Raw genomic sequence first — 18,470 nt, forward strand, 5'->3', positions numbered from 1 at the left:
TTTTTGAACTAATGTTGCTGGGACAACGGGGCAGCTCACCAGAAAGGATGGAGCCAGGTTCCTATCTCCCACTGCAATGCTAATTCAAAATGGATCATACTGCTGCAGAGAAAGGGTGAGACCACAGAACACTTGAACTAGGGCATGATTACCACCCAGGACTTCAGATTCAGCAGGAGGTTCCCCAGTACAACATCAAAAGACACCTAATGATGAGAAAAAGATTCAGAAGGAGGCTTACAATATACTTTTTGAATAAAGCTTACAAACATTCAAGGAGAGCATGAATCCTACAAATGGACACACATAGATGAAGGGTGAGTATATAACAATAGTTACAGTGTTCAGAGGGAAGGAAGGGAGTTAAACACGGGGATAAACCAAAGGCTTAAACAGTGTCTGCAAATGTTGCTTCTAGGGGAAATGTTCTCTGAAACAAACAGGGCATAATGTTAATATTTGATAGAAGCGAGTAAAATAGTTTATGGTTGGCAAATTACATTCTTAGAAGAACCATATATCCTTATCATGAGCCTTTATTGCCAACGCAGCCCAGAGCAAATGGAAGTGAATGAGATGGACGTAAGCCTGAATTTGTCCCCCAGGAAGCATTGTGGAAATGGCTTTGGGATGAAACCCATAATATCAGCCCCCTTCTTTTTCTCTGCTTTGATTCAAAGCTGGAGTTCAAAGTGTGTGCTCTTAAAAGATTACTGGAATTTTCCGCTCGCTCATATTCTATGCAAATAGCTGAGGCTGGTTTATTTTCCCCTTTGCTCCTAAATCTGTTTTCATCAAAATTTCCCAAGCTAAGCCTCTTCCTTTTGTTTTCTTTTCCCTAAATCTGTCATTCCTTTCAAACAACTCTAAACCATTATTTTTCCTTCTCTCATAACTTGAGTAGCATGTGTCTAGTTCAGTTTTTGCTATCATCTTTTCCCTGGGTGGGGTGCCTGCATCTTCACACATCCCGAGGGCAGCAGAGGCTTCCAGGGGCTGACAAGCTATGAAGCAGAAGCACACTGACTCAGGGCCAAGGGCTGCTGCATGCACACGATTTAAGCTGTGGCCTCCCTTCCTTTAAGCTTCTGTGGTGAAGAAGGTCCAGGAGGAAATGGACTGAGGCAGGCACAGCTACTAAGTGGTCAGTGCTAGAGCTGGCCAGCACTGCACGTGCTACTTGCTTAAGTCACAGGGGACACAAAAGAAGAGCGGCTGTCTGTCCATCTGTGTCTGTGTCTGTCTGTCTGTGTGTGTCTCTCTCTGTCTGTCTCTCTCTCTCTCTCTGTTTCTCTGTCTCTGTCTGTGTGTGTGTGTGTGTGTGTTTTTTTTTTTTAGACAGGGTTCCTCTAAGTAGTCCTGGAACTCACTCTATAGACCAGGCTGGCATTGAACTCACAGAGATCCACCTGCCTCTGCCTCCTTAGTGCAGGGATTAAAGGCATGTGGTACCACTACCCAGCATTTACTTATTTATTTATTTATTTATTTATTTATTTATTTATTTATTTATTGTTTTAAAGATGTACTGTTATAAGTTCGATAAGTAACTATTTTCTAATGATCTTGGTCCCTGGCTCTTCATAAGAAGAGCCGCTGAGACATCTTTTTTTTTCTTCTTCATTTCATCATCTCATTTTTAATTTGTTTTACTACTTAATTATTTATTTTAGATTCATATATAATCACATTATTTATCCCTTCCATCTCCCTCTAAGCCCTTCCATACACTCTCCATGCCCTCCTTCAAACTCATGGCCTCTCTTTTTCATTAATTATTGTCACATATTATTACTGTTAGGTCCCAAGTGGGCACTCAGTCTGCCAAATGACAGTGCCACTGACAATGTGGTAAATGACAGCTCAGGCTTGGCTCTGGCTGGGTCAACAGAGGATTGCTGGTGGATAAACAAAGGCCTGAAACCAGCACTGCTCAGAAGCTTGCGAAGCAGGTTTCTGTTTGTAGAGAAGAGCCATTGCTTCCCTTGCCCGCCTCTCAGCCCACAGGCAGCTAACTTCTCCAACACACACATGCAGTACATATCAAAGTCCCTACGTTAGCTCTCAGGCTCTTCTGGCCCACAGTCCCCTCAGCTCCCAAGTACTCCAACTTCCAATTCCTGCTTACTGGCCTCCTTCTGCCACAAATGTAAGAACTAGCAAGGCTCTCCCCACCCTTTGCCGTTCTCTCTGTCCCATTCCCCTCCAAAACCACAACAGAAAAATGAGTCCAGGTGGGTGGTTTCCCTGATGGCCTTGCTTACAGTTAATCATTATGTATGCTTTCAGGGCTGACCATTGATAACCAGTTGGTATGCTCTTCCCAGAGAAGACGATCTCTCCACTCTCAGGCTCTCAGCACTCCTTGGTTACCCATAGTTCCTTGTATAGGGTTGAGGCCTCATGGGCGTCCCTCAGGCCACCTGGGCACACCTATTGTTGTCCTCGTTCTTGTTGGTGAGATTGTATGGTGTAGCTTCTGATAGTTCTAGGAGATGCACTCTCAGAAAACCCCCTGTTCCTCAGGCTCTTATACCCGCTCTGCCATTTGATCAGTGAACTACAGAAGAGAATGGTTCAGCTATCTTTATCTATCAACAAAAATATTGATTTAACAAAAAATCACCTACATGATACTGTATCTACATCATTTCCACTCCTAAACAACGGTACCAGATGACATCACCAAGCATCTGCGAGAAGCAGAGTATGTTCTACGATAGTGTGCAAGGCGGTTTTGTTGCACTGGTAATTCTCAGTGAGAAAGGAAATAGCATCCACAGGAAGGAAACCGTGTATACCAACTCATACTGCTGACGAGGTCAGTCAGAGTCGCACCCACGCCCTTCAACACGCATCACCTCCTCCTTCTCTGTGGGCAGCAGGATGTAGGGCTGCTCTTCCCCATGATCTACTGGACAGTTCTATTCATTACTTTATACTCAAAGTAGGGTGACATGTAAGCCCTCAGAAGCCAATCTAAGTTCTGAAGAATGATACTGATGAACACACACAAAACATACACACGTATGTATGTATGTATGTATGTATGTATGTATGTATGTATGTATACATAAGTATGGGTATGTGTGTGTGAGTGTGTGTGTGTGTATAGTGGGGGGGGGCAAAGATGGCTACCTGTTGTTAATTCAGAAGACTAATCAAACACTACTCTTAAGCCATGAGCTCCGACAGCAAAGCCCCTCCAGAGGGATAGAGACATACCTGGATAGGGTCCTGTGTCAGTCTCATGGGCCCAATGCGCACCTCTGCAGAAGACACCTGCTAAATAAAGGACAGCATGTGAGAAATGTCACCTCTTCAGAACATGGACCCTAAATCCTTCCTCACACAGTAGAGAATATTATGCTAACTTATTGACCCGGAGACAAGTTAGGAACCATCCTATACAATCTACCCAGTTATGAGAATCTATACACCGCATGCACTGGGTATAAGAAGAGCAGCTGAGACATTGGTTTCCCCCCCCCTTTGGATCTTCCAAAGTATAATTTATAATTGTACCTGGAGTTTTTGTTGTTGTTGTAACATAGTTTTGGATTTTGAGGCAGGATCCCATGTACCCCAGGCTGGTCTCAGGCTTAGGTAGCTAGGTGAGAGAATTACCAGTGCAACAAAACTGCCTAAGTAACAGGCACTGGGAATATCTATAAGGCTACATCTCCAATGGTAAATAGTAGGACTTTGGGTTATTTTTTTCTTCAGGCCCAAGACTTTTATAATAAGCATGAGCTATTTTGTTGGCAAAAACAATTAGATGGTTATTTATTGAGCACCTACTATGTACTAGGCACATCATCATTATAAGCTATACTATATTATTATCCCTACAGATATTCCGAAATTCCATGGAACATGTTAGAATACAACTGCTGATTCAGGGCTGCCTCTATAACCACACTGTTATTTTTATAGGTTTTGGCATGAGGAATGAACAGCTAATTCTCTCACCCCAGTGTTCTGTGTATACTACCTCCACCTCAGTGCAATTCCTCAAGGGGGCACAGGGAGACCACCCCAGGACCATAGGTGGTTAGCCTAGGGCCCTGAGTGAGACTGGAGCTCCTTGGTGTCACGAGCTCACACCACCTCCTTGCCTCTGGCTGCAGTGGAGAGCAAATGAATATTTCACTTTTAATTATTTTACTTGGGTTTCCACAGATGACTTTTCTTCAAGTGAATTTGGCCGAGGTCTTTGCCTCACCTTTATTTTTTTTTTTCAGAATGGAATTTATTTATTTTATTCTTTTTTTAATTAGGTATTTTCCTCGTTTACATTTTCAATGCTATCCCAAAGGTCCCCCATACCCACCCCCCCAATCCCCTACCCACCCACTCCCCCTTTTTGGCCCTGGCGTTCCCCTGTACTGGGGCATATAAAGTTTGCAAGTCCAATGGGCCTCTCTTTGCAGTGATGGCCGACTAGGCCATCTTTTGATACATATTTTGCCTCACCTTTATAGATCCAATTTTGTTTTTCTCTAAGTGGCTGCGGTCATTTGCTACCCAGAAGTTTACCCTGCTTGAAACACACCAGCTTGGCCCCTTTATCTGTCTGAAGGGGCATCCGAATTCATGTGACCAGGGATATGGCAATGACCCAGAGCTAGAGGAGGCTTGACCCGGTAAAAAATAACAACAAAAAAGTACAACTGTCTGTGCTGGGGATGTAGCCAGTTGGTGGAAGTCTAGGATACATGAGGCCTTGGGGTATAGAACTACCCAAATGGGCACAGCAACTGAGAGCCATCCCCGGCTACCTAAGCCCGAGACAGCCTGGGGTACATGGGATCCTGCCTCAAAATCCAAAACTACATAACAACAACAACAACCACCACAACAACAACAACAACAACAGGTAGAATTATAAATTATACTTTGGAAGATCCAAAGTATTTCTTCTTAACTCTGAGCTCTCAAGCTGCCCTTCCCCATCCAAAGTGTGCCCTATTCTTTTCTTGGTCGGGTAGATTTTCACTTCAGATCTTGTTGTTAGGAAATATGGCCAGTAGTGAACAAAGACCCAAGAGAAGGCTCTGCATGTAAAAGCCCTCTCTGACAAGCCTAATGACCTGAGTCTGATCCTGAAACTAAAATACAGATGGAAGGAGAGACCTCCCTCCACAAAGTTGTCCTCTGACCCCCACTTGTGACCCGTAGCACTCACTGTAAGTTGCTACACACACACACACACACACACACACACACACACACACACACACACACACAAATAAATAAATAAATAAAATAAAAATAGAGTATCAAAGGGATAAAATAAAAAGAGCTTGCTTTAGGAGGCTAAGAGACTAATGGGAAGGTACCTGCAGAAAGGACTTGAGGTGCCCCCACAAGAAGAAAATTTGCCCCTATTTGATGCCTTGTTCCGTATACTTTGGCAAGTCTGTGGCCTGCCAGTCTTCCTCAGGGATGAGGCAGCTAGTTTAAAATCCAGCAGCAAACAATATGATGACCATGAACCTCTCTGTCCCTCCCAGGCATTGTGCTAACAGAGGACCAAACAATAGTCATTGATGGACACTGCCATTTTAAAGGTGACACTTATGCTAGAAGATACTACTTTCTATCTGAAGACAGGAGAGACCACAGGTTTCTCATTCAGCCAGTGGTCTCCAGCCACATCTACACTTTGGCCTCTCCCTGAGCCAACTTGGCAGGAAGCCAGATTAAATCTCTGTAAGAGGAATGCACAGCCAGGACCTGTCCAGGTCTCTAACTGTCCCTTACTTGTCTCCTTCCGGCTCCTTTTTAGTCAGTGTGTTCCTACACAGGTTTGTTGCTCTACCTCCAGCTTGGGTGCCTCAGTTTACCAATTCCTCTAGCTGTGACCCACACTTCACTTTATATCTCTTGTCCAGTCATTTGTAGTCTATGCTCTGGGTCATCTGACCTTGGCCTCGATACCCAAAAGAGGTCAGCTGTCTCAACAGAACCTGGCACTGGTCCTTGCTGGCTCTTTGGGATATCCCAGGCAGCAAAGGGCAGCTGCAGTACTTTGCAAGGCTCTGTTTCAGGATTCGGTAATTCATCACACAAGTGCAGATGACCGTGTGGCCAAGCCAAGACTCTAAAGAGTAATCTTTGAGTAACTGAAGATGTGCAGGTGTGTAAGTTAGCTCAACCTACAGGAACTGAGCATATCTGCCAGAGACAGAGAAGCCAAACCAGGCATAAGGCCACAGCTCACAAAATCCTATTGCTCAGAGAGAGGAAAGGATGGGGCCAGAGGGTGAAGAGATAAAATTCGAGGCCACTTCAACCTCATACATGGCTTCCCCAGTCAACTAATGAATGTAGAGCATGCTTAATCACACTGTACAGCATTGGCTGCATTAGACATTTGTATGTAGTCATGTAAGTGTGAATGAGCATGCACCCATAACTACATGCTTGTCAGCAGGGCCATCAGCTCCCTTTCAGATGAAGCTAGTTCTCTAGGGAAGATAATAAAGAGTCCTATTTTTAGTATTTGCTGATTTTACCAATGGCCATTTTCAACTTGGCCATAGAACTTGGCTATGCTGGCATAAAAAGAGAGATCTCCTGACTCTACACCTGGGAATGCACTGATCCTCCTATGAGGGTTGATGGGTGGTGAGCTCCTTCAGTCTTTACTAATTTGCAAATATCAAATTGCTTGTTTTTATTTGATAGGTTAGCTGCCTGAGGATAGAATTCTGTCTGAGAGATATTCTCCTTTAGACTTTCCAGTTGAAACAGAAGAGATGACTCTGGTTTGGGGAGATTAAATAAGCATTCCTGAAGGCAGGCAAGCCCTAAAAAAGGAACAGGAGAGAGTAGGTTGAGGAGCCTCTGGTCACGGAGCAGCCTACGCACGGACAGGAAGGCAAGGGAACTCCGGGGGCAAGGGATACGGTGTTCAGAGTGGCTTATTACAGTGCATGAAGGGAAGGCTGGGGCATACCAGGATGGAGCCCTTCCATTCTGGAGGCAACAGTCACTGTCGGGATTCCAAGTCACCATGATCATGTGAGTGACAAGAAAAAGCGAACCTTGGGCTTGCCCATTTCCTGAACAGACAAGCGCAGAGATTTAACAAGAGCAACACAACTCAAAATATCCCTGAGCGAGAACTTCCAACAGAGTAAAAACCGAGTGGGAAAATCCTCCACCAGTAACCAAGATGAAAAAAAAGGCAGGGAGGAAAGGCATGGTTTGGCTTCCCTCCAACAGGAGCCAACGCCAGCATATTACCCTAAAGTCCAGCATGGGTGTGCGAGAGAAAGCACTGCAGAGTCACCTGTCATGGCACTACCTTCTCTGGTATTGATTGGCACAACCCTCGGTGGTTTCTGCTCCTGGGAGCTTGGTGAGCAACTTGGCATCAGCTTTTACAGCTGTGCTCCAATGAGAAGGAAGCTGAGACCCAGGAATGAACGCCCTCCCCACCTCCCAGGGCCAGCAGCTTGTTTATCCTTTCGTTCTGCCCTGCTGTCTGCCCTGATGTTTAATAGCGCTTAATCATCTCAAGATGCCCCCGACCACCATCGGTCCTCGGGACAACGTGATTCTTTATTCTGAGCTCTCGGTGAACAGAGCTTGTGTTGCCTCTGCTCTTTGAATGGACCCCATCCACTCTCCAGCTTCCAGGCAGGCCCCAGCACTGAAGCCTGTGGGACATCATGATGGCCTGGGAAGACATAGCTCACCTTGGGACCTCTATTTCACCTTGAATACCTCGTTTTGATAACTATGTTCATCACTTCCAGATACCCTCTACTTCCTTCTGTCCCCTCAAACCATGGCCTTCCTGCCGGCTCTGCCATCACACGAGCTGCTAACACTTTGCTGGCTTTGAGATGGCTGTTTGCTCTGCAGCGCTTCCTGGCACCTCTGATAACCTGCATACCTCGGAGGCTGCGAGGTCAATGGGAGGCCCATGGTTCTATCCCCTTCTCACTTCTGTTTCTGGCCTACATGCTCTGCATCTGCTTTTTATATAAGAAGCCTCTTTACATGAATCAATTCCTGCTTCCAACTCTGCGGGGAGAGAATCCAAGGGCAGGTCCCTAACAACAGTAGGTTTAACCTCTGGGTTGAGAGGCTGGAGTAGACTCTGCTGAGCTGACTTGCCTGTCACGGAGGTCCCACCCCTCCCACAAACTCTGTTACATACACATAACCCACAAATTATGGCAGGTGTGATGTGGACCTTTCCATAGCACGCTTCCAAAGCACAGGCTGCTTATCACTCGGGCAAGAGCAAGAGACTTGAAAAGTTATCCATGCAAAGCAATATTCCTAAGTTATAGCAAAGACAACACAAGTTCTTTATGGTCCAATATTTGTTACACATACATAGGAGGAAGGTGAGGCAACACCAAGGAGGCTGGGCCAGTTAGTATTCTTGTTTTAACACCCTGATGCTTTGGGTGTTAACTTTCATAATTAATTTCATAGTATGCTTATTGCATGAACATAAATACAGAAATATCTTCTCATCAAAAGATATAATCATTAGAAAGAAGATTAAGTCATTTGACTTTAAAATTATAATTTCTATTCACTGAAAACTCTAACAAAGACCAAAGGAGGTAGTCCCTGGAAAGATAAAACCTAAAACAGAGAAAAATCAACAAATATTAGTAACTAGAATATATAATTAAAAGTTTTAGAAATGTAAATAATAGGCAACCAAGAAGAATATCAGACAAAAGATTTGAAAAAAAAAATTCCCCAAGAATGGAAACTCAAGCACAACACGGTGCATGCCTCCATAGTAACCAGGCAAAAGGAAGACCTTAAACGATGATGTGACACAAGTTTACACCCAAACATTTCAATACTCAGACTGGTTAAGACAGCAGGCAGCTACCTCACAGGCAGACAGCAGTCCCACAGCCAAGCCTGGCCATTGCTGGTAGTTGTGGTTCAGGCACTTTGATAAAGCAGTTTGGGGATTTCTACTGAAGATTACGAAGTGCTCGTTCTACAGCTCAGCCTTCTAAGCCAGGGGACACCAAGAGGCATTTACAAGATCGTTAGAATCACCATTAGCTATAAAAACATTTACAAACAGCCTGATTCACAATCCATTAACATCTATCAGTAGGTAAACAGGATACCGCACGGCTATCAAAATGAACTGACCTTGACCGCCAAGTCAAAATGAAGGAAACACACACGGAAACATGGCCATAAAGGATGAAAACATGGTGGCTTTAAAAGAGTAAATACTTCAAAGTACCATTTAGATAAAATGTCTATGCATTTAAAACAAAGCATAAATAAAAATATAGCATACAACTATATTGTGATGACTCAAATACCAACATTTCTCAGTGAAGGTGGGTGGTTCTATGACAAGACAAGGCAGGGATGCAACACCATATAAATATTCTACATATACTATTTTGTTTCCCAGTCAAGTCTTTTTTTTTTTTTTGATAAAATACTATTTTAAGGATACAGATAGTTTCTCTGAAACTTGGTAAAATAAAATAATAGAAAATTGGCTGAGATTCCTTGCTAGAGATGTGTGGCTGCTCTTTGCCACCATAAGACACAGGGGTGGGGGTGGGGCTGATGATTCTCCATGTGCATCATCTCCTGAGATGATTACAACAATGTCACAGTCCTATCATTCGCCCCTTGTCATAGCTGAAAAATTCAAGCCATAGGAAAGGGTGGGCAACTCACCCAAAGGGGTATAGCTGAGATTGAAATCTAAGCTTGTCTCCGTGGGAAAGCTGTGCTCTTCATAACGGATTTACTTATTCTTCAGTTTGTTCCAGAATGATCTCGAGATTATATATATATATATATATATATATATATATATATATATATATATATATGTCTCTCTCTATATATATATACATATCATATATCATTATACACACACACACACACACACACACACACACACACAGTGGCTCATCGGTGAGATGTAAAAGACTGGCTGAGAAACACTGAGTTTTAGAAGCACAGCTTGCTCTGACCAGTGTGGACACTTGCCACCAAAAGCCCACCCATGAGATCAAGCTGCCAGGGCAAACGAAGAAGTGATACACCGACCACACCATGTCACCTCTCTATTCCCACTGAGGTTGTTGCTGCTGGTAAGTCTTGGCGAATGATGGAAGAGGAAGATGATGTTACATTTCACGAGCCTAGAAAATCTCCTCAATCCTGGAGCAGTAAAAAGATACACACGGAGGTCACCCAGATGCCATCTTGGTCAAACATCAGAAACTTGTCCAGCATGGTCTGACGGAGGAGCCATTTCCCATATGAATATCCAATTGAAAAAAAATCATACAGTACAGCCATGCTGTTTACTGCATGTGGAAAGAAGCCAGCTTGATATTGATCATGCATTAGAATGAAAACTAAAAGTCTAAATGATCACCCACAAAATGACAAGTGCCTAAGGCAGGCCAGCAGTGGAGTCTTAGAGAGTTATTTTCCGAGGAGGAAAGGTATATCTAACTGTACTGTGATGTGTCAGAAAGCTGTCCGTCACATACACCAGTACCGAGGTACAAAGCCCCGACATGTTCCACAGTTCTCATGCAGTATCCCTAGGCTGAGTGTGAAGACAGGCTCATCCCATGATTCCAAAGAGCAAACTCAGTCTGACCTGGACAGAGCAGGAAGTCCAAGGCAATGAGTGAAACGTGACATCTCTCAACCAACTTCCTTTCTTTTATTAGAGACATGGCCTTTCTTTTATAATAGACATGGTTGGATGACTTCAAGCTTGTGACATTACACTGTATATCAAAGAACAAGCAAAGAACAGTCCATTTCTGATTACTTGAGATCCAATTCCTCAGAATGTGGCAAACCCCGAGTATTTTCGTTTCTGGTCTTAATCTGTCCTGCCAGCCACCCCTGACGATTTCCTTTCTTCTGAATACTAACTGAGTGGAGAGAGGCTGGGAGGGGTAAAATGCAAACCAGTCCATCTTACTCCATGGTCAGCAGCTCTGGTAAACAGAGTTGATGGGCAGGGAAAGAAACCATCTGCTAAAAATGAGCTTGGAGATTTCCTGTGGATTTCAATTACCCATGCTGCCTCTGTCTTCATTGTTACCATTGATAAGTTAGGGCTTTCTTGGAGAACCAAGAGTGAAACATCTTCCATGGTTGGCTGCAAGATAACCTCACAAGAAGGGCTCAGTGACCCTGAAACAGCACTGGACTCTAGGTCACATCTGGTTCCCCACTGAGCATCCAACCACACTTCCTTTCTGCACTCATGCGGCATGAGCCACAGCCTGCAGCCAGTCCATGTGGACACCAGGGGTGATGTGTGTGTGTGGAGTGCTGGTTCCCATGGAAAGATTAATTTATTGAAATGAATCCTATTTTAAAACAACCCTTGTGGAATCATCTGCAAAATGCAAATGCCCACTTTTTTGAAAATGTTCTTGCTTAGCTAAAATAACCACATTTCTACACATGTACACATCCTAAAGACATAAAACCTAAGTGAACAGCTAAATCCTCAACAATTGTGGAAAGTTAGCAAAAATGATAGAAGCCCACCCCCCCCCCCCAATTCTGCAGGAATTCTCCTGGGAAGGACCCCAGGGATGAAAACCCAGTACACAGCCTCTCTTTCAGCTAACACATATGGAAGACAACCTCCCATCATGCCTTAATCACGTGAAACCAGGAGACAATTCCCATTATCCCATTGCTTCCTTATAGTATTTTAAAGATGTAGGGAGGAGGATGTGGGAATGCCATCAACAGAGCAGACTAGTTACAGATGACGCTGGTGCTGAGGAAGGGCTGTGATGACAGTACCAACCCCATCTTCCAGAATCCCAAGGAGCTGGAAACAGGGTACAGATGAATGCACTCGTTGATGGAGAACAAACAAACTCAGAACGCTCCCAAAGTACAGCGGAGGGGTGAGTGAGTCCCAAAAGACCACTTTATGTTTGACCAAAGTACATTACTCTTTTAAATTGGTTCCAGTTTGCAGCCAGTCGTGCTTGGATCCATTGAGATCTCTTGGCAGGAAAACAGGCTGGCTATATGCCTTTGTCTGGGCCAGTGGGGAGGGCCTGGCTCTCTTTTGTTTCTGCTCTGAGGTCTGCTCACCTGCTTATTCCCATGTGCCTGGGGTTCCATTGTCTGTACACACAGCATTAAAATGCCTCCTTCTGAGGGAGGGAGGGAGGGAGGGAGGGAGGGAAGGAGGGAGGGAGGGAGGGAGGGAGGGAGGGAGGGAGGGAGGGAGGGAGGGAGAGGGGGAGAGGGAGAGCAGTGCCAGACTCTGATCATGCCTCAGCATCTAGGAACTTGACTTCACATCTCTTGGATTTAGCACTGAGAACACCCCTGGTCTACTCCACCACATGTGTGTGTGTGAACTGATGACCTAACCAGGCTGTCTCACAAGCTACTTGCTCACAACTGTTAAGTTCTAATCTCCTGTAATACCATGGGCAGGTTGCAGGTAGCCACTGTAGTAAGAAGCTTGGGCTTTTCAGGTGCCTACCTGTACTGGCTGATTTTGTGTGCCAACTTGATATAAGTGGGAGTTATCACAGAGAAAGGAGCTTCAGGTCAAGAAACGCCTCCATGAGATCCAGCTGTAAGGCACTTTCTCAATTAGTGATCAAGGGTGGAGGTCCCCTTGTGGGTGGTGCCATCCCTGGGCTGGTAGTCTTGGGTTCCATAAGAAAGCAAGCTGAGCAAGCCAGGGGAAGCAAGCCAATAAGTAGCATCCCTCCATGGCCTCTGCATCAGCTCCTGCTTCCTGTCCTATATGAGTTTCATTCCTACCTTCCTTTGGTGATGAACAGCAATGTGAATATGTAAGCTGAATAAACCTTTTCTTCCCCCCCCCCCCCCACCAAAAAAAAGAAGAAGCTTGGGCTTTGCTAAGGCAAAGAGGGGTATAACATTGTTGGGTTCACAGTAAGCTGATTGTTGTGGTAGAGATGTGGACAGACCACTGAACCAGGACAGGACAGAGATCAGAAAGAAACTACTGCTGTTTTCATGCTTCTCAAAGGGCACTCTCTGAATCCATAGCATGACCATTATGGATCTTAGAAATGGTATTGACTTCACAGACAATCATGTCTTTACCAGGGTTAGGAGGCTGAGGAGAGGCAGAGCAATAGGTACATATAAGAAAATGGGAATAGGCTCATTTCCCACAGAGCAAAGATAATGGAGTTTTGCCCTAGGAGCATCCATCTACACAATTCTCCTCAAGCAATGAATCAATAATGACCATCTCCAGAAATGGTCAGGATATCATTTTCATAAAATTCAACACATACTGAAAACTTCCTTTATCACCATTCTCCCCCCCCCCCCATCTTCTCAAGGGCCACTGGTTTCTGTTGGGGAATCATTGTGGCTCTAAAAAAGACATGTGGATACTTACAAGCAGAGCTAAGCATTTCATTTTCTTGGATATGGCCATTAGCTAGCACTAGTCATCTGACTTAGAAATATACACTCACTGCTTCCCAAAGAAGTCATATTGCTTATGGCTTGATACCACATGAGGATGGAAAGAAATTGGAGAAAGGGAAAGATCCCCACACCCTTCGCAACGTCCATCAAGTCACCAGATCAAAGCCTCGCTAGGAGCTATGTACTCCTCTAGATAGTCTCACTCAGTGAGCCAATAATTTCCCATTTCTTTTATTTTCTCCTCATTAACTCAAAACAAAATCCCAATGAAGCAAGTCAATTCTCTTGTTGGTAACAGAAAGAGCTCTGGTGATGTCTGTCTCCCAGGAGGAGAACAGACCACACATCCCGTTTGTGGAGAATAGATTATACAAACTCTTGTTAGTTGGCACATGGCTGCCTTAAAGCAGGAATATAAACAACCTCAACTCAAATGACAGGATTCCATAGTGACATGCGAGCAGGTGTGCTTACGTGCACCTGACTTCATGAGAGCTGGGAGTCTGAACAGAGGCTGCAACACACCACACTCCAGCCAGCTTCCCTGGCCAGGGCTCCAGTCAGGGGGCTAAGGAGTGACACACTAAAAAAAAATCAGAGGACGCTCATCCAAATGTCTTATCTGCAGTCTTGTACTTACTTGATTTTCAGTTTGGCTAGAGAGTAAATAACTGCCTCACTCTTCAATAACGAACATGTTTCTCCACTGTCTGTGCCTTAAAACATTGCTATCATGGCCTGGTGTCAATCTAGTTTTCTTTCCTTTATAAATTACCTGTTTTTTTTTTCTGGCTCTCCAAATGATTTGTTTATGTTACAACTGTTTTTCCTTGAATATACATTTGTTGGAAAATGGTTCTAATGCGTTATCTTAATTCCAGCTTCCGACAGCTACCCTTCCAGATGCTGAGGGTCCCTGCCTCTAGCTGCCTTTGATTGGTAGTAAAGAATTGCTGTACAGCAAATGGCTGGGCAGGAAGGCGGGGCTGGAGGGTGTCTTTCTGGTTAGGAACACTTCCTGCTCTCGTGAGGACTTGGTTGGTCCAGCACCTACACTGTGGCTCACAACTACCTGACTCCAGTTCCAGAGGAACCTGATGCTCTCTCCTGGCCTCCTCAGGCTCCTACACACATAATGCAAATACACTCATGCAGATGCACACACATACATACATACATACATACATACACACACACACATACATACATACACACACATACACACATACATACACACATACATACATACACACATACATACATACACACATCTCTAAAAAATATCTAGAAATGGTATCTCACACCTGTAATCTTAAAACCCTTGGGATATAGATAGGGGAGATTGTGAGTTTCAGGCCAGTTTGAGACCCTAACTCTAAAACCAAACCAAATAAGAACAAAGCAGAAAAATTACAAATGGAAGCCCAGAAAGAAAACATTATTAAAAATTCAATAGTAAGGCTATAGTAAGAAGGGCATGAACTTTGGAGAGCTGGCCCTCCCCTTGTCTGCCAAGCTGTGGCATGGGAAAGGAGAGGTGTCTTTCCTCCCTCACCCCTTGCCACCTGTGCAGGTGGAAGAGCTGGCCCTGCCTCTCACTGGCTGAGGCACTCAGGAGAGTGGGCCCTGCACCACCTTGGGCACGACAGTAGAGCTGGCCCTGATGGTGTAGGGTTGGGTGAACTGGCCCTGAGAGCATGAGAGGAGTGAAGAGCTGGCCCTACCCTGGCCAGCTACAGCACTGGGCGAGCTAGCTGGGTGAAGTGTTGGAGAGCTAACTCTGGTGGTGTGGCTATGGGAGAGCTGGCAGGCTGACCCACTCAGCTACCCCTAAGGCCCAGATCTAGGGCCTTGAGCTGGCCCACCCCAATATCTGCCCCATCTATAAACTGCTGGAGAGTGTGAAGGGGCCATTCCCACAGATCCAAAGCTGCAGGATCTCTACAGCACAGGGCGACAACAGGCTATCTGAGAGGAATCTCTATAAGGATCCAGGATTGACATTGTTGCAGAAGTCAGAAGCCTCAAACCAGACCAATGACTCATTGCAATAAACATTTGCAAGAAAAGATGTGTGGACAAGAGGGTATGCTGTGTGACACACTGTGACACACTGCAGCTTCCATGATGAGATGATTTTTTTTTCTTCTGGGAAGCAAGTTTCAACTGTAAAGGGCAGATGTGAAGGAACGAGGAGATTATTGGGGTGGGGGTACATGATATGAAATTTACAAAGAATAAAAAGTTAAAATACATGTTAAAAAGCATAATAAATATAGAATAGAAAATAAACTGAGACTAACACACAAGGAATGCATGCTATAAAAAGAATGCATGCTATTATTCAAGTTTGAAAATTTCTAATAAGACAAAAATGAAAAAGGCAAGCATCCTAATTAAGAATGGGTCAGGAAAGGGACAGCTGACTCACAAAAGTAGCAACAAACAGGCGGTAGCAATTACGTAACAATGCTCAGCCTCTCTAGCAAGCCAAAAATGCAAATCAAAACAAGTAGATTCTACTTTCTGCTCAGCAAATTCTAAGGGCCGTTGGTCCTGATGAGGGTCTGGAATCATCGGCCTTTCATTCTCTGCTGGAGGAAAAAGAAAACTGTCCCATAAACTCTAGATACACTCCACATACCTTCCCGGGCCTTCATAACCCAAATGACTAAGAGCCCAAAATGTATGTGGTAGCCTTTCAATTGGGGTCTCCTCCCACAAGTCTTCTCATCCATCTGCCATGATATGTATCACACCATGAGTTGGTCATGGTAACTGCACATTACTGAGGGCAGGAGGCCCCTAAAAGATAGATGCCGTGTCCTTCCAACCCCATAGAGAATCAGCAGTGACAGGGTGTTTTCCAGCACCTGTTGCCAGGATCCATCTGCTGCAACCAACACTCATAGATACTTGGTAAGTGGCTGTTTAATACATCGTAAAAACACACAAGAGAGCCCTTGGTAAGTGGATGTTTGCTTTGTTCCTTCTCTGAAACTCAGGTTGCTGGAGAACTAAGGCTACCACGTTGCTAATACATGAGCAGTTTGTGATTCCTCTCTCCCATATGATACTTGCCGGATGGTGAATCTGTATAACTCACAAGTCTCAGCACAGCAGGCCTGCAGCTGATAAGCTATAGCTATTGCCATGGTGAACTCTCATCCTCCTGACAAGCCCTTACTGAGCCCCACACTGAGCCAGGAATAAAAGAGGTGCCTGACATCTGTATTCTCGCTTAACAAGCTGGGCTACCACAGCATACACTCTCTTTAACCCACAACCCCAGCATAGTTGAATCTCGAACTGAGGTCAAAATGTCAGTTTCTAAATTACCTAACTTTACCTCACCCCGATACCATAGAAAATAGGAGTTGCCCTAGTCTCCCTCTCTCACTGTTGCAAAATGCTTCTCCAGACCTGACCTTCTGATGAAGAATGGCTTCCAAGAGTCTGAGAATTAAAACGTTCCTGCGGAGCTGTCTCCTCCAAGCCTGTTACAGATTGTGGAATAAGACCCAAGTAGGTATGGGGCACGTGTAAGGTCACACTAGGGAGATACAATTGAAGGCTCAGGGCAGACAGAGCAGTAGTTCCTCTCCCCTGCCCTACACTCCCCGACTGGTAGTCACCACAATGCGCTCTCTCTGAAAGCAGAAGCAAGGACTAGCACGCATGTTCTCAGGCTTTGCAAGGAATGCAAACTTTGGTGGCCATGTCCTCTGTAAGGATGCTGACAATTCTGAATGTCACAGCTGAGAAGCTGAATAGAGCTTCCACCTACCTCAGGGTAAAGTCTGTGGCTCCTCCGGGAGAAGGCAGCCAGGGAACATGTGAAGCATTCAGTTGTGACGCCCAATGGAGGATAACATGGAAACAGCATTGACTATGAGCCCGAGTGGCCTTCACAAGGGACAAGTTCATCTTCGGTTCAAACTCCACGACTGAATTACCATTCCTATCCTTCACCCAGCTGCCAGCTAGAAGCAAAAGGTACATCTGTCTGAAAAAGCATGCCTTTGTCTTATTTATAATTTTATAAATGTGTTCAATCTGTTGCTGAGAGTTTAATCTGGCCCTCACTACCTCTTGTTAATGGTTGGAAATGGCTTGACCAAAAGACAAGGGAGAAAAGAACTAAAAAACCTCACAGTAGATTTTCATTCTAGGATTATCGTGTAAAAAGTTTGAAGAAATTATTGTTACTGTGTTCACAAAATTTTTTTAAAGATGTAAAATGTTTACCAAAGCCTGGGAACTTAAAAAATAAAGCAGAAATTTTATCACTAAAACACACAGTACCTGCCAGCAAGAGCACAAAACCAGGAGGAAATAATTAGATTTTGAGTGTTCTATACTCCCATGGCTGGAAGAACAGTAGAGGTATATACTTCAGGTGTTTTTGTTAAGAGTGATTTTATCGTTTCTATTACTTACAAAAAGAATATACAGAGAATATAACTAACAAGCTATTGGCGTGGGAGAACGAAACACTTAAATAGATAGGAACCAGAACAATAGAAAAAGACTGAGCCCAGAGAGATGGCTCAGTGGTTAAGAAAATTAACTGCTCTTGCAGAGAACAAGAGTATGATTCTTGGGGCCCACATCAGGCTCCCAGACACCAACGACTTGAGCTCCAGGGGATCTGACACACTCTTCTGGATGCTATGGGCACTATACTCTCATGCACATAACATGTACACATACACACATACATACATACATACATACATACACACACACACACACATGAGAAAAGAAACTTTTTAAAATATAGTAGTTAAAACTGCAGGAAATGAATGAGGCGGCATGTAAGCAAATTAGACCCAGTGAGTAGAGAACTGGGAACTGGAAAACATCAGAAAAAAAGAGCCAGGGAGACAAACTTGTGGAAAATAGGTGAGAGCAAGAGACATCTGGGAGACTATTTTGGCCGGTTTTATGTCAACTTGACGCTAGCTAGAGTACTTTGGGGAGGGGACTCTTAACGGAAAATGCCTCCATAAGACCAGCCT

General features: G+C 44.4%; 1 protein-coding gene across 20 annotated transcripts in view; it reads right to left on the reverse strand.

The window, feature by feature from the left end:
• Nucleotides 1-18,470, reverse strand: part of Pde8b (phosphodiesterase 8B) — a 226,297-nt gene that overhangs the window by 95,934 nt on the left and 111,893 nt on the right. For 10 of the 20 annotated variants that reach the window (NM_001346782.1, NM_172263.2, NM_001374006.1 and 7 more), the window contains one exon: nucleotides 3,226-3,282. In NM_001346782.1, coding sequence (NP_001333711.1) covers nucleotides 3,226-3,282 — 57 coding nt within the window. Of the gene's footprint in view, nucleotides 1-3,225; nucleotides 3,286-17,236; nucleotides 17,433-18,470 lie in introns of those variants that run through there. The other 10 variants (NM_001170669.1, NM_001374005.1, NM_001374007.1 and 7 more) reach the window with 3 other exon arrangements.

Source organism: Mus musculus, chromosome 13 (genome assembly GCF_000001635.26).
Source record: "Mus musculus strain C57BL/6J chromosome 13, GRCm38.p6 C57BL/6J".
In the NCBI taxonomy this organism is placed as follows: domain Eukaryota; kingdom Metazoa; phylum Chordata; class Mammalia; order Rodentia; family Muridae; genus Mus; species Mus musculus.